The sequence below is a fragment of the Cricetulus griseus genome, chromosome X (assembly GCF_003668045.3).
Source record: "Cricetulus griseus strain 17A/GY chromosome X, alternate assembly CriGri-PICRH-1.0, whole genome shotgun sequence".
Taxonomy (NCBI): domain Eukaryota; kingdom Metazoa; phylum Chordata; class Mammalia; order Rodentia; family Cricetidae; genus Cricetulus; species Cricetulus griseus.
The window spans coordinates 58,865,512-58,892,109 of record NC_048604.1 but is presented as its reverse complement, the minus strand read 5'-3'; the positions used below and the strand labels follow the sequence as shown (position 1 = coordinate 58,892,109).

Here is a 26,598-nt window from a genome sequence, read left to right as displayed (position 1 = left end):
TTCCCTGGTATACTCATCAACCGGGAGAGCATTTCCCTGGTATACTCATCAACCGGGAGAGCATTTCCCCTGTATACTCATCAACCGGGAGAGCATTTCCCTGGTATACTCATCAACCGGGAGAGCATATCCCTGGTATACTCATCAACCGGGAGAGCATATCCCTGGTATACTCATCAACCGGGAGAGCATTCCCCTGGTATACTCATCAACCGGGAGAGCATATCCCTGGTATACTCATCAACCGGGAGAGCATTTCCCTGGTATACTCATCAACCGGGAGAGCATTTCCCTGGTATACTCATCAACCGGGAGAGCATTTCCCTGGTATACTCATCAACCGGGAGAGCATTTCCCTGGTATACTCATCAACCGGGAGAGCATATCCCTGGTATACTCATCAACCGGGAGAGCATTTCCCTGGTATACTCATCAACCGGGAGAGCATTTCCCTGGTATACTCATCAACCGGGAGAGCATTCCCCTGGTATACTCAAAAACCGGGAGAGCATTTCCCTGGTATACTCACTCAAAAACCGGGAGAGCATTTCCCTGGTATACTCAAAAACCGGGAGAGCATTTCCCTGGTATACTCAAAAACCGGGAGAGCATTTCCCTGGTATACTCAAAAACCGGGAGAGCATTTCCCTGGTATACTCAAAAACCGGGAGAGCATTTCCCTGGTATACTCAAAAACCGGGAGAGCATTTCCCTGGTATACTCAAAAACCTGGAGAGCATTTCCCTGGTATACTCAAAAGCCGGGAGAGCATTTCCCTGGTATACTCAAAAACCGGGAGAGCATTTCCCTGGTATACTCAAAAACCGGGAGAGCATTTCCCTGGTATACTCAAAAACCGGGAGAGCATTCCCCTGGTATACTCATCAACCGGGAGAGCATTCCCCTGGTATACTCATCAACCGGGAGAGCATTCCCCTGGTATACTCATCAACCGGGAGAGCATTCCCCTGGTATACTCATCAACCGGGAGAGCATTCCCCTGGTATACTCATCAACCGGGAGAGCATTCCCCTGGTATACTCATCAACCGGGAGAGCATTTCCCTGGTATACTCATCAACCGGGAGAGCATTTCCCTGGTATACTCATCAACCGGGAGAGCATATCCCTGGTATACTCATCAACCGGGAGAGCATATCCCTGGTATACTCATCAACCGGGAGAGCATTTCCCTGGTATACTCATCAACCGGGAGAGCATTCCCCTGGTATACTCATCAACCGGGAGAGCATTCCCCTGGTATACTCATCAACCGGGAGAGCATTCCCCTGGTATACTCAAGAACCGGGAGAGCATTCCCCTGGTATACTCATCAACCGGGGGAGCATTCCCCTGGTATACTCATCAACCGGGAGAGCATTTCCCTGGTATACTCAAAAACCGGGAGAGCATTCCCCTGGTATACTCATCAACCGGGAGAGCATTTCCCTGGTATACTCAAAAAGAGCATTTCCCTGGGGGAGAGCATTTCCCTGGTATACTCAAAAGCCGGGAGAGCATTTCCCTGGTATACTCAAAAGCCGGGAGAGCATTTCCCTGGTATACTCAAAAACCGGGAGAGCATTTCCCTGGTATACTCAAAAGCCGGGAGAGCATTTCCCTGGTATACTCAAAAGCAGGGAGAGCATTTCCCTGGTATACTCAAAAGCCGGGAGAGCATTTCCCTGGTATACACAAAAGCCGGGAGAGCATTCCCCTGGTATACTCATCAACCGGGAGAGCATTTCCCTGGTATACTCAAAAACCGGGAGAGCATTTCCCTGGTATACTCAAAAACCGGGAGAGCATTTCCCTGCTATACTCAAAAACCGGGAGAGCATTTCCCTGCTATACTCAAAAGCCGGGAGAGCATTTCCCTGGTATACTCAAAAACCGGGAGAGCATTTCCCTGGTATACTCAAAAGCTGGGAGAGCATTTCCTTGGTATACTCAAAAGCCGGGAGAGCATTCACCTGGTATACTCATCAACCGGGAGAGCATTCCCCTGGTATACTCAAAAACCGGGAGAGCATTTCCCTGGTATACTCAAAAACCGGGAGAGCATTTCCCTGGTATACTCACTCAAAAACCGGGAGAGCATTTCCCTGGTATACTCAAAAACCGGGAGAGTATTTCCCTGGTATACTCAAAAACCGGGAGAGCATTTCCCTGGTATACTCAAAAACCGGGAGAGCATTTCCCTGGTATACTCAAAAACCGGGAGAGCATTTCCCTGGTATACTCAAAAACCGGGAGAGCATTTCCCTGGTATACTCATCAACCGGGAGAGCATTTCCCTGGTATACTCAAAAACCGGGAGAGCATTTCCCTGGCATACTCATCAACCGGGAGAGCATTCCCCTGTCATACTCATCAACCGGGAGAGCATTCCCCTGGCATACTCATCAACCGGGAGAGCATTCCCCTGGCATACTCATCAACCGGGAGAGCATTCCCCTGGCATACTCATCAAGCACTGAAAAAAACAGAGATGGAGAGAAAGATGGCAGACAGACAGAGACAAAGACTAACACAGAGAGAAAAAAAGAGAGAGGAAGGCAGAGAAAGTAAATGGAATATGACTATAAAGTCTTACAATACTGAAGTATTATATGAGGGAAAAAGTTAAACCTGAGTCATATCAGAAAAACAATCCATGAATGCTCCTATGCTTTAAGCTTTCTCTTGTGTGGAATGAAGAAATATTGAATCAATTTATCAGATTAATAAACATCCATACCATCAAGCTTTCCAGCTGAACTTCTAGCTGCTGCTTCTTAATCTACTTGGATGGATTCTATCCCAACACTCACGCATTCTCTAGTCTTGATTGTTATTTTTTTGTTCTATTCCAGGTGATAATTACTTCTTTGGTACCAAATACTACCAGAATGAAGCAGGTAGGTGAGTAAGATATTAAAAGGATCATCTCATACTCACCAGGAAGCTCCCAAAAGATTCCAACCCAGTTAACTTTACTCAGCAAGAGAAAATATTCTGACCTAGTCTGATTGAATTAATTAGACTAACAGCCCTCCCCCAACCTGTAGACATGGCTAACTGATGACCAAAAGGAACCGGAAAACTACTTATCCAAACTGGAAGAAATACCGACAGATTTGTTGTATTTTTTATCTCATTTTATTATTTCTATCTGTTTTCATTGATATTGCTTTTAAATTTTACACAAAATTTTAAGACAATTAAGCAAATCAATCCAAGACCTAGATAAAAAATAATAAGGGGATTAAAACAACAGCAACATAGTAAAGAAATTCAAAATCATAGAAGAAAATTTTCAGCATGGAAACTGAGATTTTATTTTCTTTTTTAAAATTTTTATTTTATTTAAATTAGAAATAAGATTGTTTTACATGACAATCCCAGTTCCCTCTGCCTTCCCTCCTCCCATGCCCCCTCCCACTAACACCCTACCTATCCAATACCATTTCTGCTCCCCAGGGAGAGTGATGCCTTCCATGGGGGTCTGAAGAGTTTGTCATATCCTTTAGGATAGGGTCTAGACCCTCCCCCATGTGTCTTGGCTGAGGGAGTATCCCTCTATGTGGAATGGGCTCCCAAAGTCCATTCCTATGCTAGGGATAAGTACTGATCTACTACAAGAGGCCCCATAGATTTCCGAGGCCTCCTCACTGACACCCACATTCATGGGGTCTGGATCAGTTCCATGCTGGTTTCCCAGTGATCAGTTTGGGGGCCAAGAGCTCCCCCTTGTTCAGTTCAGCTGTTTCTATGAGGAAACTGAGATTCTAAAAATAAAACCCATATATGTTAGAAATCAGATAATCCATCAAATAACAAAAAAAAAACCAGTAGAAATCACCATTCACAAATACAGAGAGGGGAAAGTATCAGAGATAGAAAACAAGGTCAACACCTAGAAAAAAAAGCAAATGATTATGACCAAAAGGCATAATAACTCCAGACACACTCAAGATACTAAGAATCCATAAAATAGAAGGAGATGACATAAACACTAAATGCATCAAGGATTCAGTAAAACCACAGCAGAAAATTCCCTCAATCTACAAAAGAAATAGGACATCCAAACACAGGAGGTATTTAGAATATCAAATAGACGTGACCAGAGAATAACCTCTCCAAGATAAACCACAATCAAATTGTCAAAAGAAAAAAACAAAGACACAATATTAAAAGCTGGAAGAGAAAAATGTTTAATCACCTACAGCAGCAAATATATAGACCTCTCACTAGCAATTCTAAATGGACATAAAGAATGAAAACATTTTAAAACCTTGAAAATAAACAGCCACCACAAAGATTAATATCAACAGCCCAGTAATCTTTTAAACATTTATTTTATATTTTAATTATGTGTGCTTGGGGATGGGGTATGTGCACATGAGAACAGGTACTTGCAGATGACAGAAAAGGGCCCTCAGATCCCCTGAAGATGGAGTTACAAGTGGCTGTGAGTTACATGAATTTGGATCCTCTGCAAGACTAGTCCGGACATGCTCTGTTAACCACTAATCCTTCTTTATAGTCCCCAAGCTGTCTTTTAAAATTGAGGGAAAATAAGGACATTTCAAGACAAGTACAACCAATGCATGACAACAAAGCCAGCCTCATAAAAAAATACTTAAAGGAATATTATTCACAAGGACAAAGAAAGACAGTCTGAGGAATACAACCACAAATGAGAATTAGTAAGGAACCTATTATGTGTAACATAATAAATCATAAAATAAAAAGCAAAAAAATAATAAATCATAAAATCCCTAGTACTCAAAGGAGAATAAACAACACAGCCAATGACAAAAACAAACAATAACACTTACAGGAGCATGCAAATACTGATCAATGGTAGGAGTAGTACTGCAGGAGGATAACCATGAGTTGAAGACCAGACGGGACTATAGTGAGTCCAAGGACAGACTAGGTAACTTATTAAGGCCCTGTTTCAAAGTCAATAAAGAAGAAAGGAAAAACTGGTATGATGGCTTGGCTAACAAAGGTGCTTGGTGCCAAGCTTTATGACCTGAATTCAATCCCAGAACCCCTATGGTAGAAGGAGAAAAACTAGCTTCCAGGGGTAATCATCTAACCTCCATGTGCACATTACAGCACATACAAATATACATAAATACACACAAGTAAATAAATAAATAGAAAAAATGTTAGGAGGACATCCATTTTCCCAATGTACAAAACAATAACATTTATGTAATTAAAAGTTAAAAATAATCTCAAATAGAAATATTCTCAATTCACCAGCGGAACAGATTAAAATACAAGATCCAACTATTTGTTATCTCCAAGATGTAACTTACTTATAAAGAGATATAAAGATAAAGGCTAGAAATCCATGAATAAAGCAAATGGAAGCCAAAAACAAGCTGGTACTGCTATTCTGCTTCCTCATAAGGTAGTCTTTAAGCAAAAAGTATTCAGATTTTAAGGAAGGATACTACATTGTATTCTTAAAATTACAATGTAGTATCGTTCCTTAAAAATTGTATTTAAAAATTGTTTTTTTTTAAAACAATATCATTCAGAGCTGGGCGTTGGTGGCCCACGCCTTTAATCACAGCACTCGGGAGGCAGAGGCAGACAGATCTCTGTGAGTTCGAGGCCAGCCTGGTCTCCAGAGTGAGTGCCAGGATAGGCTCCAAAGCTACACAGAGAAACCCTGTCTCGAAAAACCAAAAAAAAAAAAAAAAAAAAAAAAAACAGATAAAAAAATATCATTCATCAGGAAGACATATTAATTTTAAATATATACACACAGAACACTGGAATTCTTGATTTCATTCAATAAACACTAATGAGCAAAAATAGTCACATAGGTCCTGAAATAATACTGGGTATGTGCTCATTTTACAAAAATATCCATAGTAAACATCAACAAAAAACTTAAAAGGAAAATTACAAAATGGTTCAAATAGATTTTACAGATGGCTACAGAATATTCCAGCCAATAAACAACACAAGTTCCATCTTTTTCATAGCTTTCTCTAAAAGTAAACAAATTCAGGATACAAAGACAAATGAAAGAAACACAAAAGCACTGAAAGAATTTGTTGTATCTCATTAGCTAACAGAATAAGACTAGAAGTCAGCAACAAGAGAAACCACAGAACCTACAAAATTGCATATAGACTAAGACAAGCACACTCTTGAATAAACGGGTTATTAAAAATAAAAATCAGGGAGGAACTTAAATATCTTAACAATGAATGAAAATATCATGGCAGATATTAATGGACAAAAAAACCAACACAATAAAGCAGTTCTTTAAAAAGCTGAACAACACTGACAAACCTCCAGCCAAACTAAACCAAAAGAGAAAAGACACTAATAAAATTAAAAATGAGGAGAAATTCCAATGAAATCTACATCACTGAGCAAATATTTTGAAAATATACATCCCCCAAAACTGGTAACTTTAGAAGAAATGAAGTCTAATACTGATGACCTGCCAAACAACTTGAAGACAGCCTATAATAAGCCATGAACAAAGGAAAAGAGGCATAACAACAGCCTTCCCAGAAAGAAAAACCCAAGACTAGATGGGTGAATTCACTACCAGATTCTAACAATTTTATAAGAAAGAGTGTGAACATTAATCTTGATTGTCAATTTGATTGCATCTGGAATTAACTAAACCACAGGGTGCTGGGCATTCCTGTGGGAGATTATTTGAAGCAGGGCAACCCATCCTAAACCTAGGTGGAACCATTTGATAGCAGCCTAAATCAAAAGACATAAGGAAATTTTTCTTTTTGCCCATTTGCTGTCACTCAAGCTGGCAAATTGATTCATTCTGTCAGTGTGACATTCCTTGACTGATTTTACAACCAATAATATTTTGGGGATTCCAATGCGGACTGAACACCTGAGTGCTCCAGGAATCCTCTAGGTCTCCAGTTACAGAATGAAACTGCTAAAACATCCAGACTCGTGGACTAAACCACTGCCAGATTCTATGCCTTTAGAATGAGGCAGACATTGCTAACTGACATGGACCATATCCTATAAGCCAATCTAGTCAACCCCTTTTAATATATATATATATATATATATATATATATATATATATATATATATAATATTCATTTTATCCTTTCTGTTCCTTTAGAGAACCCTAATATAAAGAAGTAACATTAATACTCAACAAAGTTGGATGAAATAGAAAGAGGGAATAGTATCAAATTTCTTTTATAAAGTTAATAAGAAAACTAAAGTCTAATTTCACTAATGAACTAACATGTTTAGAAATCTCAATAAAATACATGTAAACCAAAATTTAAAACTATTATACAATGACCAACTTGTTTTCATCCCAGGGATGCAAACCCAGATCAACACAGATAAATCAATAAATGCAACATGTAAAACAGACTTAAGGCCAGAAAGCACATGAGAGTTGCCAGTGCACTGAGAATAGAGGTTTGACAAACTTCATGAGGAAAGCTTTCAGAAAACTGTAACTACAGGAAACATATCTCAACATAAAAGAGACCTGGAGCCAGCATTATGCTAAGTGGAAAAATGTCATTTACTCTAAAACCTGGAACGAGAAAATGGTCCATCTTTTCTCCACTCTTGTCAATGTAGATTTCAGTAAGAGAATGAAATGAACTGTTCGCAAAATAGAAAAATGCCAAATTATTCCTACTTCATAACAATATGATCCTACCTTTAAAAGACTAATAGACTTCAGCGAAAACCCTCAGAGCTAATGAACACTTATAGTAAAATAGAATATAAAATCTACATATGAAAGCCATCACCCTTACAATATAACAATAACAGACTTGTAGAGGAAAAACTTAGGAGCAAAAAAATTCACTTGAAATAGCTCCACAAAAGGAATAAAATCCTTAGGAATACAACTTTTAAAAAGAGATAAAAGATCACCACAATGATCAACACTGAAAACTAAAATTCAAAGCCGGGTGTCAGATGGCTTATGTCTGCTAACTCCATCCCTCAGGGAGCACAGTGAGGAGAATCAGAAGTGGTGTGCTATGAGACCCTGTCTCAAAGAATTAAAAATAAATACACGGTTCTTTTCACTTTCTATTGAATCTTTGTGGAGTTCACATCATGCATCCTGAACCCACTCATCTCCCTGTGCCCTCACTTCAGCCCTCTGCTCATGCACCCTCCCTAAAAAAAGATTTAAATGTAAAACCAAAACAACAACAACAAAATAAAAAAAAAAATCTCAGCATGGAAGCTATAGTGTGGCCCAGAGAGTCACACAGTATACACTTTAGTCCATACATCTTTACTTGTTCATTGCAGTAAGTCACTGGTCTAGTCTGAAGACTCTGGCTTCTACCACACTATTGATACTGGGCCCTCACTAGGATTTCTCTTGGATATCCTATTGTTGCCTTCATAAATACACATTTTTAAAAGAAAAACAAAACTGAAGAGAAGACTTCCCATGCACATGGAATGGCAAAATTCATATTGTAAAATTAGCTATATCACTGAAAGTGATACAAAAGTTCAACACATTTCACATGAAAGTCTGTTACATTCTGAAGTGTGTGTATATATATATATATACTTTTTACATATATATACTTTTTACATATATATACTTTTTACATATATATATATATATATATATATATATAACAAAATTTCACAGGAAAGCAAAAACAATCTAAAATAGACAAGGCAAATTTGCTTTATTTACTTTCTATAATCTTAGTGTACTGTCCATCATGAAGGGAAGTCAGGGAAGGAACCTGGAGGCAGGAGCTGAAGCAGAGACCATGTAGGAATGCTGCTTACTGGCTTGCTCCCCGTGCCCTATCCAGCCTCCTTATTATAAAACTCAGGACCCCCTGCCCAGGTGTGTGCCACCTGCCACCACTTCAACTGTCAATTAAGAAAATGCCTAGAAGAATTGCCTACACACAATAATCTGATATGGGCATTTTCTCAATTGCTGTTCCTTCTTTCTAGATAACGCTCATGTGTGTCAAGTTGAGAAAAACTAACCTGCACACACTGGAGGGAGAGATAAACAGATTGTCACAAAACTAAAAAAGGAAACCATAAGAGGAAAGGAAATGATCTGACGAGGAGAAGGTAAAGAAAATAGTTGTAAATACATGTGACATGAAAACAGAAAGGGGTCACTGATGAGAGGGGATCAGTAAGAAAAGCATTAGTAGGGCAGGGGAAGGAAATGGTGAATAAGAATAAGGTGTAAAGACATACATACATACATACATATGCAAAGATAAATCATATTAGTTCATGTGATTACCTAAAATGAAATAAATTTATGAAATGTTAAGTATACTGAATGTTACATTTTACCATATGAACAAATGGGGAAACACGATACACTATTTACAGACCTAGTGCTACTTTGTTTCCTAGCACTCTGGAAAATACCATAGTTAATATCTATGAGAAAACAGAAAGTCCACTTATTCTTTCTCTTCTGAGTCAAAATGAGTAGTCATTTAGGTAGCACACTGAAGATCTGCTTTAAAGAGACATGAGAATTAAGATTTAAGTTAGGCATCAAGTAGTTTTCCCTTTACTTCTTTTATTAATGCATCTATTCTAGACATTTTTCTTTATAAGACTTTTATAAGTTTGAATTTTGATATCCTTTAATAAAACCATAAATTCAAATCTACTACCTAAATTTTAGTAATAAAACATGAAGTCTAACATACAATAAATGTGGTATATTCTCACAGACACACACGTTTATATAAAAATAAAAGTACATGTGGGGTTTTCAAGCCTGTTTTATTTTATTTTATTTTATTTTATTTTATTGTTTTTTTTTCAAGACAGGGTTTCTCTGTGTAGCTTTAGAGCCTGTCCTGGAACGCGCTCTGTAAACCAAGCTGGCTTCAAACTCACAGAGATCTGCCTGCCTCTGCCTCCTGAGTGCTAGGATCAAATGCATGCACCACCAACGCCCGGCTTATAACTTTTTCTATCTCACATCTGAGAAAAAAATTTTAAAAGATGCATTTGGTTTAATCTTAAACAACAACTAACCCTATTTCAAAGACTATATAGTAGGAGATCCTGTATTTTATGTGTTTTACATACTATTGGTTAAAAAACGGAAATAATTCCAGTGCTTTTTCTATGTTAAGAAATTTCACATGATACATATATACAGGCACATCCATAAATATATAGACATATATGTGTGTTAAATGCTACCAGGGTTAAAACTTACGAATCAACATGCAGAACCCTCTGGCCACTCCTTGAACATGCAGCCGCAATGATGGATTCAGGCAAACCTATAAAAACACATACCTATATCATTTAGAATGTAGGTATATATGTATTTCATAGAAAATGTTCAATTCATACTATTGCTGCATAAAATATTTTAACTAAAAGTATTTTCACTAAAGAAAAATTCATAATTTTCTAAAAATATAAAGCTCATATTAAGGAGAGATGTTTCTTAAACATATAAAACTAATACTGGGTTGTTTTAGGTAGAAGATATATGTTTTAAGAAGATAAATCCTCAATTCCTTCTGTAAATTATCATAAATGGACAACTGTTTTTAAAAAAATAGGCCTTCGTTACTTAGGAACCAGGTTACCACACAAGCTTATCTGATCCTCCCAAAGGCACTGAGATAAGAATCTGCACCTGCAAGACAACAAAGAAACTGCTGCTCAAGGATGTAAATTTACTGCTAACCAAAAGCTCCAGAGTTGAAATTTCAACTCAGATCTAATTCCAAAGCCACAAAGCCTCTAAGTAAGAATGGAATACATTTTTTATGTTAAAAATTATGTTAGTTAACTACCTTGCTTATTGGTCACTACAGCACATTGGAACGAAAATATTATTACTTTAGAATCAAATGTAGTCATACCAAAGCTTACTATCATAAAAGGAAATATAAATTACTAACAATATGAATACAAATTTTAATTAACAAGCTCAATTATGTTATAATAAAAACCAAGATTTCTACTACATTACTAATATGCCTTATGTTATAAGTTCAAGACTCTTCCACAATTTTTATCGTAAGACCTACCATTTCACTAGAGGTCATTAGTTCCTATATTATCAGTCATACAGATAAAGCATATTGAAAGTTCAGTACAATCCTCTGCAATGAGCACCACTATCGCCATGAAAAAGCCTGTCATTTTGCATTCTTTGATGACCATTTAAAGTACTCGCTAAGAATCAAGAATTACAAAATAAGGGAAAGGTTAAAAGGGGGTGGTGGCTCAGTGAGTAAAGTTGCCTACTGCCAAGAACCTGAGTTTGACCTCCAGAGCCCACACTGTGGAATAAGAAAATCAATTCCACGAGCTATCCTCAGACCTTCCTCCATATGCCCAGCAAACACACACACACAAAACACACACACACACACACACACACACACACACACACACACACACACACACACACACACACAATTAAAAAGGTGTTTTAAAGTAATACACATGGAAACAATTGACATAATCAGTCTTCAGCTAAAAACCACATTAAACACAGGAGCCAACCGCCTTCATGAAGAACTATTTTTCCAGTATTGAACACTTTGTGGGTATATAATGTCTGGTTCAAAAACAGAAGTTGTGTCCAAATATACAGAATATACCATTAAATATCAATTACTGGAACCAAGCCACCATAAAGTTTTATATTTGGATATAAGCGGAGAAGAAAGACTAGAGAGAAATGGGAATTTCAAATGACTACACATACTATGTTTTTCAGTTAAAACTATTATTCTAATGTGTACTATGATGATCTGAACTTTTTGCTATACCTAAATAACTTTCCTTGCTAAAGAAATGTAATCAATATGCTTTTAAAAGTTGATAAGCCAAGAAATATTACAAAATAAAAATGTTATGTTAAAAAGTTTTCTATAAAATGGTAACATTAAAATGGCACATATAAGAAAAATAAAAATAAAAAAATTAAAAACTGGCACATGTAGAGTTTTATGCTTTGTAGCATGTAAACACATATTATCCCATCTATTTGTCATCATCATGGACAATACTATCTAAGTGAGGAAACAAGTCAATTACAAAGGAATTTTGTAAGAGAAGTAATCCACTTGTGGAGAACCGGATTTAAAGGGAATATAGGTAACTTAATAAAATGAGGAAGTCTTAACCATTGAGACCTGGACTTGAATCTTTGTTTCACTGGTTCCCTAGCTATTCAAATTTAGACAAGTCACACTTTGTGTACCTCTTTTTTCCTTCTGTCAATGGCAATTTTCATCACCTACTTCAGAAGATTCTCTAGTTAATAGAAGACTATCTGTGCTAAGAATACTTTTTTAATCATTTACTTCTTGAGATTATAGTAATTGGATAATTTCCCCCTTCTGTTTCCTCCTTCCAAAGCTTTCCATATACCCCTTCATTGCACTCTTTTAAATTAGTGTCCTCATTTTTGCTTAATTGATATGATATATATATATATATATATATATATATATTCATAAATATTCCTAAATACATAAATACAACCTGGAAGAGAATTCTTAGCATCCTTGAAGATAGTTTAGAAGCACCAACATTTCATTCAATACCACACCAAACATATGTCTTTGCACAAATGCCAACACCAATTGCAGACAACATCACTCTCCTCTATTTTACCCAAATTAGCTATTCCTTTGGGTTGGAAGATATGTGTGTGGTAATTTCTATGCCTGAAATCAACAGCCAGAAAGTCAAGTCTCTGCTGACAATGCAAAGCCAAAAATGGTTTTCAATGTGAAATGTGATCTGAGTTCAAACTACATAAAACCCAAATAACTATTATTTGCAATTTTCCTTAATACTTCCATCCAGATATCACCACAAGTTTGTGAAATCAATAGGCAGGCTGTTCCAATGTCAAATGCCAAGGGTCCATTATCTTCATGCTTAGAATTATTAAAATAACAAGCTATGAATTCAGTTAGTAATTTCTTTGTGGCCAAGGTTACATTTTTTGTTCCACCCACTCAATAAATGATTTCTGAGTAAAGGACACAGCAAAGAAAAAAGTTAAAAGGGCAGCTATTATATCAAATATATTTACTGGAATAAAATCATTTTTTGCAAATGAGTTGTTGGAGCGAAATTAGGGAGTCTGGATGTCATTCTTTGAGGAAAAAGGAGTTTGCAAATGATTTGAGTGTTTCAGTGTGAATTCACTTTTAAAAATACTTCAACTCACTCTTGGTTCCCCCTCTGCCCTGACCTCTGCTGAGGTGAGAGTCCCCTCTGCTCCCGCTCAACTCCCACCATCACGCCTTGAATCTCTCTGGGCCTGTACCTGGCATAGAGTGGAACAGCCCAGACAGGGAGGATTTCCCTGAGTCCAGAAACCTCATTCTTGATTGCCCCCCCAACCCTGACTTCTGCTGAGAAGTGTCCCCTCTGCTCCCACCCGAATCCCACCATCACCCCTTAGATCTCTCTGGGCCTGCACCAGGCATAGAGTGGACCCGTCCAAACAGGGAGGAACTTCCTGAGTAATGGAAACACCACAATCTTGGTTCCCCTTCCACCCTGACCTGTGCTGAGACCTATGTTAAGCAAGGAGAATAACTGGAGAGGCAAGACCATCCAGAACTGGAGACACTGAAGTGTTAGCCCACATACATCACCTGGTGACAAGAGAGACCCTATCTACTCCCACTGGAAGAAGACATAGGAAGAAGACAGAATAAGAACACACTCAACAACAGAAAGAACAATATGACACCACCAGAATCTAGGGACTCCACACCAGCAAGATCTGAAAAGGCACAACACAGAGGAAGAGGTGGACTTTAAAAACTACTTTATGAAGATGATGTAGTCTCTTAAAAGAAGAAACGAGAAAATCTCTTAAAGAAATAGAAGAAAAAAACAAAAAGAAATAAATGAATAATTCTCTTAAAGAATCTAAAGAAAGCCAAGAAAAAACAACCAAACAAGTGAAGGAGACAAATGAAACAGTTCAAGTCATGAAAGCTGAAGTAGAAACAATAAAAAAAACACAGAATGAGGTGATGCTGGAAATAGAAAGGCTGGATAAATGATCAGGAACTAAGGATGTGAGTATAACCAATAGAATACAAGAGATAGAAGAGAGAATCTCAGTTGCTGAAGACTCACTAGAGGATATACAGTCATCAACCAAAGAAAATCTCAAGTCCAACAAATCCCTAACACAAAATATCCAGGAAAAACAGAACACCATGAAAAGGCCAAACCCAAGAATAATAGGTATAGAAGAAAGTGAAGAAATACAGATCAAAGATACAGAAAACATATTCAACAAAATCATAGAAGAAAACTTCCTCAATCTACAGAAGGATATGCCAATGAAACTACAAGAAGCTTACAGAACACCAAATAGACGGACAACAAAAAAGTCCCCCCGCCACCTAATAATCAAAACACAAAACTTACAGAATAAAGAGAAAACATTAAGAGCAGTAAAGAAAAAAAGGCCAAGTAACATCTGAAGGCAGACCTATCAGAATTACACCCAACTTCTCAATGGAAACTTTGAAAACCAAAGTCCTGGATAGATGTCCTACAAGCACTAAGAGAACATGGAGGCCAACCCAGACTACTGTATCCAGAAAAGCTTTCAATCACCATAGATGGAGAAAACAAGATATTACGTCCATGACAAAACCAGATTTAAACAATACATATCCACAAATCAAGCCCTACAAATAGCTCTAGAAGGAACACTCCAACCCAATGAAGACAACTACACTCACAAAAACAGTCAATAGAAAATCCCACTTTACCAACCATGAAAAAAAAGAGAGTAAAATCCACATACAATGAAACCACCAACAATAAATCCAAAACAAACAAGAACCAACAATCAATGGACATTAATATTCCTCAATGTCAATGGGCTTAACCTGCCCATAAAAAGATACAGGCTAACAGAATGGATACGAAGACAGAATCCATCCTTCTGCTGTATAGAACAAATACATCTCAACTTCAAAGACACAAATTATCTCAGAGTAAAGGGTTGGGAAAAGATTTTCCAATCAAATGGACGCAAGAAACAAGCTGGTGTAGCAATCCTAATATCTAACAAATTAGACTTCAAACTAAAATCAATCAAAAGAGATGAAGAAGGGCATTTCATAATCATCCCAGGAAAAGTCGATCAAAATAAGTCTCAACCCTGAAAATCTATGCCCCAAATTCGAAGGCACACATATTTGTAAAAAAAAAAAAAAATTACTAAAGCTCAAACCACACATAAAACCACACACACTTATAGTAGGAGACTTCAACACCCAGCTCTCACCACCAGACAGAAACTTAACAAAGAAACAAATGATCTAACAGAAGTTATGACCCAATTGGGTTCAACAGACATCTATAGAACATTCTATCCAAACACAAAAGAATATACATTCTTCTCAGCGCCACATGGCACCTTCTCTAAAATTGACCACATAGTTGGCAACATAGCAAACCTCCACAGATACACAGAATTGAAATAACACCCTGTATCTTATCAGATCACCTTTAAAGCTAGAAATCAACAGAAATACAAACTATAGAAAACCTACAAACTCGTGGAAATTGAATAACACCCAATTGCACTATTCCTGGGTTGAGGAAGAAATGAAAAAAGAAATTAAAGACTTCCTAGAATTTAATGAGAATATAGACACAACATACCCAAACTTATGGGACACTCTGAAAGCAGTGCTAAGAGGAAAGTTCATAGCACTAAGTGCTCACATGAAGAAACTGGAGAAAAGTCACACTAGAGAATTGACAGAACAACTGAAAGCTTCAGAGCAAAAAGAAGCAAACTCACCATGGAGGAGTAGACCCCAGGAAATAATCAAACTGAGGGTCGAAATCAATAAAGTAGAAACTAGGAAAACATTACAAGGAATCAATGAAACAAAGAGTTGGTTCTTTGAGAAGATCAACAAGATAGACAAACCTCTATCCAAACTAACCAAAAGGCAGTGAGAGAGCACACTAATTAACACAATCAGAAATGAAAAGGGGGACATAACAAGAGACACAGAGAAAATCCAGAGAATCATCAGGTCATACTTCGAAAACCTGTATGCCTCACAATTTGAAAATATAAAGGAAATGGACAATTTTCTGGACAGATTTCACTTACCAATATTAAATCAAGAACAAATAAGCAACTTAAATAGACCTATAACCCCTAATAAAATAAAAGCAGTCATCAAAAGTTTCCCAACAAAAAAAAAGCCCAGGACCAGATAGCTTCAGTGCAGAATTATACCAGAAATTCAAGGAAATTCTAACACCAATTCTCCTCAAAGTATTCCACTCAAGAGAAGCAGAAGGATCATGGCCAAACTCTTTTTACGAGGCTTCAATAACCTTGATACCCAAGCCACACAAAGACACAACTGAGAAAGAGAATTAAAGACCAATATCCCTTATGAACATTGATGCAAAAATACTAAATAAAATTCTGCAAACCTAATCCAAGAAGATATCAGAGAAATCACCCATCATGATCAAGTAGGCTTCATCCCAGGGATGAAAGGATGGTACAACATACAAAAATACATCAATGTAATCCACCATATAAACAAACTGAAAAAGAAAAACCACATGATCATCTCACTAGATGCTGAAAAAGCCTTTGACAAAATCTAACATCCCTTCATGATAAAGATCTTGGAGAGAACAGGAATAACAGGAACGTATCTAAACATGATAAAATCAATATACAGCAAACCAATAGTCAACATCAAACTACATGGAGAGACACTAAGGCAATTCCTCTAAAATGGAATGGAATCAATAACCCTGATATTAACCCACACACCTATGAACACCTGATTTTCGACAAAGAAGCTAAATTTATACAATGGAAAAAAGAAAGCATCATCAACAAATGGTGCTGGCACAATTGGATTCGGACATGCAGATGACTGCAGATAGATCCATATCTGTCACCATGCACAAAACTTAAGTACAAGTGTATCAAAGACCTCAACATAAATCCCGCCACACTGAACCTCCTAGAAGAGAAAGTGGGAGATACCCTTGAACTGGTACAGGAGACTGCTTCCTGAACATAACTCCAGTAGCACAGATTAATAAATGGGACATATTGAAATTGAGAAGCTTCTGTAAGGCAAAGGACATAGTCAGTAAGACAAAATGACAGCCCACAGAATGGAAAAAGATCTTCATCAATCCCACATCTGACAGAGGGCTAATATCCAAAATATACAATGAACTCAAGAAGCTAGTCTCCAAAACACCAAATAATCCAATTAAAAAGCGAGGTACAGAACTAAATAGAGAATTTTCAATAGAGGAGTCTAAAATGGCTGAAAGACACTTAAGAAAGTGGTCAATACCCTTAGACATTAGGGAAATGCAAATCAAAACAATTCTGAGATACCATCTTACACTGGCCAGAATGGCTAAAATTAAAAACACCAATGACAGTCTATGCTGGAGAGGATGTGGAGAAAAAGGAACACTCCTCAATTGCTGGTGGGAGTGCCAACTTGTAAGACCACTTTGGAAATCAGTATGGCAGTTTCTCAGGAAAATGGGAGTCAGTCTACAATAAGATCTAGCAATTCCACTCTTAGGCATATACCCAAAAGAAGCACATTCATACAACAAGGACATCTGTTCAACAATGTTCATTGCAGCACTATTTGTAATAGCCAGAACCTGGAAACAACCTAGATGCCCCTCAACTGAAGAATGGATACAGAAAAGGTGATACATTCACACAATGGAGTACTACTCAGTGGGAAAAAAAGCAATGGAATCTTGAAATTTGCAGGCAAATGGATGGAACTAGAAGAAACCATCCTGAGTGAGGTAACCCAGTTGCAAAAAGATAAAATGGTATGTACTCACTCATATATGGATTTTAGATCTAGAGCAAAGAAGTAGCAGCCTACAGTCCACACTGCCAGAGAAGCTAGGAAAGAAGGAGAACCCTAAGAAAGACACACATGATCCCCTGAAGAAAGGGAAAGGGACAGGATCTCCTAAGCTAATGGGGATCATGGGGGTAGGGGGAGAAGGAGTTAGAAGAGAAGGGGAGAAGGGAAGGTGAGAGGAAGAAATGGAGCAGCAGGAAGATTGAGTTGGGGGAAGAACAGAGGAGAGCAGGATGAGAGCTACCATAACAGAGGGAGCCATTATAAGTTCAAGGAGAGATCTGGCACTAGGGAGATTTCCAGAGTTCTACAAGGATCACACCAACTGACAATCTATGCAATGGTGGAGAGGCTACCTCAAATGTTCTTCCCCTATAATGTTTCTGATGACTGCCTTATATGCCAATCCTAAAGCCCTCAACCAGTGGCTGATGGAAGCAGAGGCAGACAACCACAGTTAAACACAGAATTGAACTCTGGAACCCAGTTGCAGAGAGGGAGAAGTGATGAGCAAAGGGGTCTGGACCAGGCTGGTGAAACCCAGAAACAGCTGACCTGAACAACGGGGAGCACATGGACCCCAGACTGATGTCTGAGAGGCCAGCATGGGACTGATCCAGACCCCTGAATGTGGATGTCAATGAGGAGGCCTCGCACTCTATGGGGCCCCTGGTAGTGGATCAGTATTTATCCCTGGTGTAATAAGGGACTCTGGGAGCCCATCCCACATAGAGGGATGCTCTGTCAATCTGGACACATGGGGGAGGCCCCAGGCTCTGGCCAGGATGATATGACAGACTTTGGGGAACCTCCATGGAGGGCCTTAACCTCCCTGGGGAGCAGAGGGGAGAATGAAATGAAGGCTGGGGGATGGAGGGGAGAGGGAGAAGGGATTGACATGTGAAGCAGGCTTGTTTCTAGTTTGAACTAATAAAAAAATAATCTCTTGGGGAAAAAAAATACTTCAACTCGGGAGCTGGATAGATGGCTCACTAGTTAAGGACGCTTGTTTTAGCAGAATATCTAGGTTTCAGTTCCAAGCACCCACATGGTAGTTCACAACCACCTAACTCCAGCTCCTGGTGCCTTCAGGCACTAGGCATACAGTTGGTAGATGTGTATGCAAACAGGTGTAATGTTCATAATAAAATAAAATAAATAAATCCGAAAAACAGATACCCCTAGTCACAGGAGAGAATAAACTTTCAGTAAATGGGAGCTGTAAGTTTTTAAAGACTTATATAGGAAAAGGGACAAACGAAATATGTGTTCTCAATCATTTAATAAAATGACTGCTTGTTTTAAAATAGGGAGTGGGGGAAAACATGTGCCATGACACACATACATGTGAAGGTCAGAGGACAACATGCAGGAGTCGATTCTCTCCTTCCAACTCTGTGTGCCCTGGGAATCAAACTCAGGTTGCCAGGCCTAACAGCAAGCATCCTTACCCGCTGACCTATCTCACCAGCCCTTTTGTTTTGCTTAGTTTGTTTAAATATGGATCTATATGTGGATGTTCAACTTTAATATCACTTAAAAACTTTAATTTTGTAATAAAATCTCTTCTAACACTTAGAAAAATGGTACTGAATCATTACTCAAAATCACACATCCTTGTGAGTCTTTATCTAGAACACATATAGGCTTAAATAAATTGTAAGATCTCCCTAGGAAGAAAAGCCAAATGCCTTAGAAGCAGACCTCTGCTACAAAGTAGATGATTCTTAGAAACGTTTACTAAGTGAAAAAGGCTAGCCTGACTACTCAGGAACCACTTTTATTTTTTCTCTCCTCTCCTTTACCCTTCATGAGGAGTAACTTTAGGTTGGTTGTATATCCTCAAAGACCTGGCTAATGCGTAATGTTGGGTCACAGACAAATCACACAATGTTTCACTGGAAGCTCTATAAAATGTGTGAGCACAAATATGCAAGTGCTGTGTGTTCACTGCTCAAATGGCCTAATAATGTATTTTACAGTGTCTGGGGAAGAATAGGAACAAAATGGTATGAAACACCTTATACAGCTATGTGGAAAATGTTCTCTTCCTCTATTTCTTGAGGTAAGACTAGCTCTCTGAGGGTTTTAAATAGCCACCACTTGCTTACCACTGATTTGTCTTCAAAAACATTTTTAAAGTTCAGTTTTAAGCAGTCTGCAGCCTGAGACTATAGTGCCAGAACACATTGCCTTTGCAGCTGAAGATGGAAAAAGGGATGAGCGCTCCACCAGCACTGCAGAATATGGAATAGTTGGGTCCGCTTCTTTTGTTCATTAGGTTTATTCCAAAATAAAGATTTACACAGTGATTATAATTCTTATAAGAAGCCAGGTACTACTGTTTCCTGAAGAAAACAACTATTTCATGCACTTTTCAAACAAGTCCATTATATTCTATGCAAGATTCAGCACCTACAAATATGTATCACTTTTTTAGGTTACCTGTGAGCTTTTTATCTAAAAAGGAATATTCATCAAGAATCTCTTTATGTAGAAATGTAAACAACTTAAATGTCTTTACATTGATGAAAATGTGGTACAAACATGCAATAGTGCAAGGAAAAATAAAATCCTGAAATGTGCAGATAAGTGAGTGAACTAGAAAATAATAATACTGAGTGAGATAACCTATACCCAGAAAAAACAAATGACGAATGTTGTCTCATTTGTGACTCCTAGTTCTGAATCTTTCTGTGTGCATATATAGCTTGGAGTCATTTGAGAAAGCAGTGGGGAAGAGAAGGAGCTCTAGAGAGGGAGACAGCAGCACACAAGTACTATGAAGTAGGAAATGGAGAAAGGAGGGTAGTCTTTAGCTGGGGTGGGGTGGGGTGGGGAAGGACAGTACCAAGCTTCATAAACCTCCTTTCAAGCTGTAAGTTGGGAATATAAGAGATCCCCAAAAAAAAACAATAAAGTATTGTGGTTGCCATTGGTTGCTTCCCAGAATTTGAAGATACGTCCCTACTAATGAAGACAGCACATGCTTTGGACACAGGACTTGGAAGAATCAAGTTAGATTTGACCAGGAAGCCTTTGCCCTAAGGATTATCTCTAATAGTACTGTAAGGTGCTATGCAAGCTGTCAAAGATGAAAAGCAATCAGTATTCCCAGGCTGCTGTGACACTTATGAACCACAACAATGATCAGCATGACAAGTTATCCCCAAAGATGCAACACTGCTACTTCTATTTTGAGTATAACCAGCAGCTGTCCAATTGGACTCAAGTCACACTGAACAGGAGGGACTTGATGCCCAGTGTTGTAAACCTAACCAACTACCTATGACTAGAAAAGCCATGAAACATAGAGAACATACTGGCTATCATTTTCCTAAGCCAGTATACTTTCTAACCACATTCTAAATACTTATCTTTATATCGACAGATAAGAGTAACTCTCATCCCCACCCCACGCCCACACCAGTCAAAGAAGATTCTTTTAGCAGCAGATAGAGACAATTACAAAAAGCCACAACAGGCCAAAATGCAGAGAACAACTGACTGGGATTTCCACCCTCAACTGACACTTCTATAACACAACGCTTACATCTAAAACTCAGGAAGTATTGAAGAGGGGCCAGGACAATTCTTGGAGCCAGAGGACCAGGGAAAGATGTGTGCTGAAAAAAAAAACTATATAGGACAGATAAGTTGTACCCATGAAATATCAATAATATGGTCCCTTAAAGAATACTTGTACAATGATACAGCAGTTGACACCCTGATGTGGATCTGAGAAACCTCTCAAGGCCCAATCCCTAGATAAGAGCTACAGATAATGACTGACTGCTGAGAAGAGGAAAATCAATCTTCCCCAAGGATGCATCCCTGGCAGATTATCTAATCCAAGAGGTCAGCCCTAAAAAATATACATTTGAGGAGCACTAAATGGATTCAGCAAATGGAATCTATCTCTTAATTTGCTTACACATTCTCTCTCTCTCTCTCTCTCTCTCTTCTCTCTCTCTCTCTCTCTCTCTCTCTCTCTCTCTCTCTCTCTCTCACACACACACACACACACACACACACACACACCAAATAATAATTAAATAAAAAGAGGTCATGAGTTTTAGAAAGAATGGAGGGGAACAAGGGGGATGCTGAAGTGAGGAAAAGGGAATGATGGAAATATAGTACATGCACAAAATTTTAAAGTATATGCAATACAAGGCACTTGTACATTGTTTTCATTAGTTATTATGTAAGTTAATTTTATTTATAAGCAAGTAAATCATTTTATATATTTTATAGAAGCTTCTCAAAACATTTCCCATTACATATGTTAGTAAGGCTGTCCCAAAGAATCAGCCATGCCATTCAATTATAGCAAATATGCATAATTTTCATATAAGACATTACTAAAAACAGATAAATATGAGGTAAGAAAATGACTTTTCTTAACAGCTGTTAGGGAGAATCTGGAGTAGTGGCCATCAGACCTTCTCAGTTGGCATTCCACTTCAAAGTTGTCAGCTAGAAAAATGTATTTAGAAGCTTATGGACTGTTATATGATCACACACTAATATGAACAGTGCCATCCTTCTACAATTTTTCAAAACCTGTTAAGATAAAGATGTAAGACACAAGATTAAAATCAGGGCTACAAAATTATGAAATGTATATTTTCAAGAATATTATCTTAAATACCTTAAAAGAATAAGAAACGGATGTTAAAAATCACCTTTAATCCAAATCATTAATGCTGGACTTCATCATTTACAACTATAATATTTAGGTTAGTTCTCCATGATATATTCTTAAAATTGTATTTGTATTTGTGACTGATTTTTCCTAACACTACACTTACATAAGATAAACATAAAATAAAGTACTTACACCACTCCTAGTGAGTCAAACAATAAATAATAGATTCCCCTGACAGGACTTTGATGACCTGGCAAAGCCCGAGTGCTTTCAGCCCAAATCATATGAAACCATAAATCACTCTTTATTTTATAGAACATTTCAAAATGGATTCCTGCTTTCTACCTTGAAAGTCATTTCATGTGTTATTTATAACTAGTGAAGACCAGAATGGAAAGAAAATTACATAGAACTAGAAAATTTACTGTGACTGCTTTTATGAAGAACATTTTTTTTAGGAAAAGAAACAGAATGACTGGCAAGAAGAAACTTGGACTCCAACAAGCTTTTAGTGAGCCACGGCTTTTACTTTACTACTTAACCAACACTATGTAGACATCTGCACCATCATAAACAAAACAGAAACAACATTAGGTACAGAAATGACTAGAGAGCAATGCAAAAGTAGGACTACAACCTTCAGAAGTTAAAGCCACTCAAAAAGGATGACATAATATTAAGCAGAAACTCCATTTCAACCAAGGCTCAAGTCATTTTATTTATTTGTAATTTAAGTAGTCACATTCAGACTACTTTTAGTGGCTACTTTAAAATGAAAACTGTAAAGTGCCAGGGAAACATCCTATGGAATCACAAAGACACAGAAAATATGGTTCTTAAATTCAATATTAATTCACATTAATTCCCCAAAAACATCAAGCACATCTTAACAAATGATGCTTAAATCTAAAGGATGTCTTCCTTGTAAAAATGTTGTACTTATATGTATAATTTTTCTAGCATTTTTGAAAAACTATGCCACCTATTAAAATATTAATGCAAGTTCAATACAATGTAATCTAAAAAAGACTAATAACAGGACCACTGTTGAACAAAACATCAGAACTGTCTTAGTCTTTTCAGGTTTATATTAAATGAATAGCTTTGACACTGGGAAAGTCACTGCTATTCCCTCTCTGCAATCCAGCTTCCTTACCCATAGGTATTCTTATTAGATAAAATGAAGGGCTTAGCATAAATGATGCAAAGGTTTATTTCAGACTCCAAAAAACATGAATGGTAATGGAAAATAGGCCAATATTCTTAGACAAATGATGGGAAATGAAAAATAAAAGACTCTTGGAAAAGCACAGGAGCACAAGAATTTGACTTGATGAATCTCCCTGAAGACCCTCTAAGTAGCAAATCCTAAAGGAAAACATCACAACAAAACCTGGCTATACACTATCATCATAAACCTCAAAATAAGAGTAGGTCAAATCCAACACCCAACAGATAACAAGAAAATGAAGGTAAGACAAATGTATCATTACCTTGAGAGCTACAATACCCCCTAATCACCTTATGTACTGGCTGGAAGGTTGGCACACTGCTGTGAAAATGCAGGAAAATGCAGGAGATGCTGAAGGCCTTAATGCGGATGAGTAAAAAGAAATGGGTGTACTAGAGGGGGTCAGAATCCCGAGAAAAAGAAAAATCAGACTGATTTGTATGCTAGGGAGCAAGGTATAAGTGGAAAGAGGGTGGGGAAAAACAAGGGGGTAGAGGAAGGTAAAACTAACACTAAGATGTTTGAAAAGCCATGTGGAAAATGTTACTCCCAGAAGCCACAACTTGTCAAATCAAAAGCCCAGTAGTAGGCATAGAATACCTCCCTTCAAGTTGTTGGTCAGGGGAGAATCCTAGAGACCACCTTAGAGAGCTATTGGCAAATGCTCTTGATTAGCTAACAGAAGTTGGTGAAGATCATACTGCTAAAGATACTATACATTTTTCATACACAACTCAGAGAAACCACGTTGATAATAATGACCCTCCATGCTGGCTAATTTATCATAGTACCAGAAGGTGCCACGCAGTTGGCTGGGGAAGAAAAGACATCAATACTCTTACTAAGCTATGAACACTGTGAGCTACAATAACACAGGTATGGCAAGATTTGCAACAGGTGCCAACAGCGGCATGAATGTTATTGGAGGTAGCCAACGACTACCTGATTTACTTTAAGGCCCACCCCACACCCCACAAAAGGAAAACTATGTCTGTTAATGTAAATCTAAACAAGAAACAGCAGCTGGAGAACTCAGGCTTTAGCAGTGAACCAACTTTCATTTTACTAAATGGACATAGCATCGTATTGTGTTCTCTCTTTCTCTCCCTCCCTCTCTCCCTCCCTCCCTCCCTCCCTCCTTCCCTCCCCCCTCCCTCCCTCCCTTTCTCCTCTCTCTCTCTCTCTCTCTCTCTCTCTCTCTCTCTCTCTCTCTCTCTCTCTCTCTCTCTCTCTCGGTGAGAGTAACCCGAGAGGATTTCCAGAAAGAAGTGAAGAATATGATCAAATACACCATATACAGTACTCAGGAGGCAGAGGCAGGCAGATCTCGGTGAGTTCAAGGTCAGCCTGGTCTACAGAGTGAGTTCCAGGACAGCCAGGATTGTTTCAAAGAGAAACCCTGTCTCGAAAACAATAACACAGGTATGGCAAGATTTGCAACAGGTTTTTCCGCTGTCTTGGAAAAACAACAACAACAAAATAAACAAACAAACAAACAAACAAACTTTGGATGAATTCTACTTAGGGCACATTAAGAAAAATGAAACACAGCAAAATAACACTCCAAACAGACAAAAAACATGTCAAAAACAACCTCACATGTTGAATGGAAATTTTAAACTAAATGTGGTAATATAAGCTAAGAGAATTTAAGAAAATCATCACAAATCTGACATGAAAATCAAAATAAGAGAAGCTCAAATGTGAGGTAAATAGAGTAGGAACATTTGAAGGACTGTCTCCTGGTAGTTGTTTGTTTTTATCAACTCTACACAAGCTGAAATCATCTAGAATACCCTCAAATAAGAAAATGCTTCTATAAGAGTGTTCTGCAGGAAAGCCTGTGGGGCAGTTTCTTGACAAATGATTGGTGTGGAAAGGCCTCGCCAACCCACTATGGGTGATTACTTAGGCAACTGGTCCTCTGTTGTTAAGAATTCAGGCTGAACAAGCCAGGAGGAGTAAGCCAGTAAGTAACATTCTTCGGTGGCCTCTACATCCACTCCTGCCTTGAGCTCTGTCTGGTCCTGACTTCCCTCGCTGATGGACTGTGATCTGTAAGTTGTTTTAAGTTCAAACCAATCCTTTCCTCTCCAAGTTGCTTTGGTCATAGTGTTTTACCACAACAACAGAAATCCTAAAACAGACTGAAATCAGTTAAGAAGGAAGTTTCTTATAACTTTTCAGAAATGAAAACTAAGCTAGAAATAGTACACAAAGAAAATCAATGAAAAAAAAAACTGACAATGAAAATTTATGGGATGACAGTCTTGTGCTTGTGAGGAGAGCCTTTACTTTCAGATACATGTTGAAACTGTATTTAGAGGTAAAATCATGTTATATCTCAAATTTCTTTCTAAGTAATGTGGAGTTGCATGGTGAAATGAGAGAGAAGCTTGAGAATACAGAAAAAAACACGACAAATAAAGAGCAAAGGGGTCCAGACCAGGCTGGTGAAACCCACAGAAACAACTGACCTGAACATCGGGGAACTCTTGCTCCCCAGACTGATAGCTGGGATACAAGCATGGGACTGAACAGACCCCAGGAACATGGGTTTCAGTGAGGAAACCTTGGAAATCTAAGGGACCTGCTGTAGTAGTTCAATACTTATCCCTAGCATAGATGTGGACTTTGGGGGCCCATTCCACATAGAGGAATACTCCCTGAGCCAAGACACAGGGGATAGGCCTAGGCCCTATCCCAAAGGATATGATAGACTCTGATGACACCCTATGGAAGGCCTCACCATCCAGGGGAAGCAGAAAGGATATGTGATAGGTATGGTTTTAGTGGGGG

At 38.1% G+C, this 26,598-nt stretch overlaps 1 protein-coding gene across 3 annotated transcripts in view; it reads right to left on the bottom strand.

The window, feature by feature from the left end:
- Positions 1-26,598, bottom strand: part of Chm (CHM Rab escort protein) — a 167,026-nt gene that overhangs the window by 126,135 nt on the left and 14,293 nt on the right. For all 3 annotated transcript variants that reach the window (XM_027433011.2, XM_027433010.2, XM_035449785.1), the window contains one exon: positions 10,219-10,285. In XM_027433011.2, the coding sequence (XP_027288812.1) occupies positions 10,219-10,285 (67 nt within the window). The remainder of the gene's footprint in view (positions 1-10,218; positions 10,286-26,598) is intronic.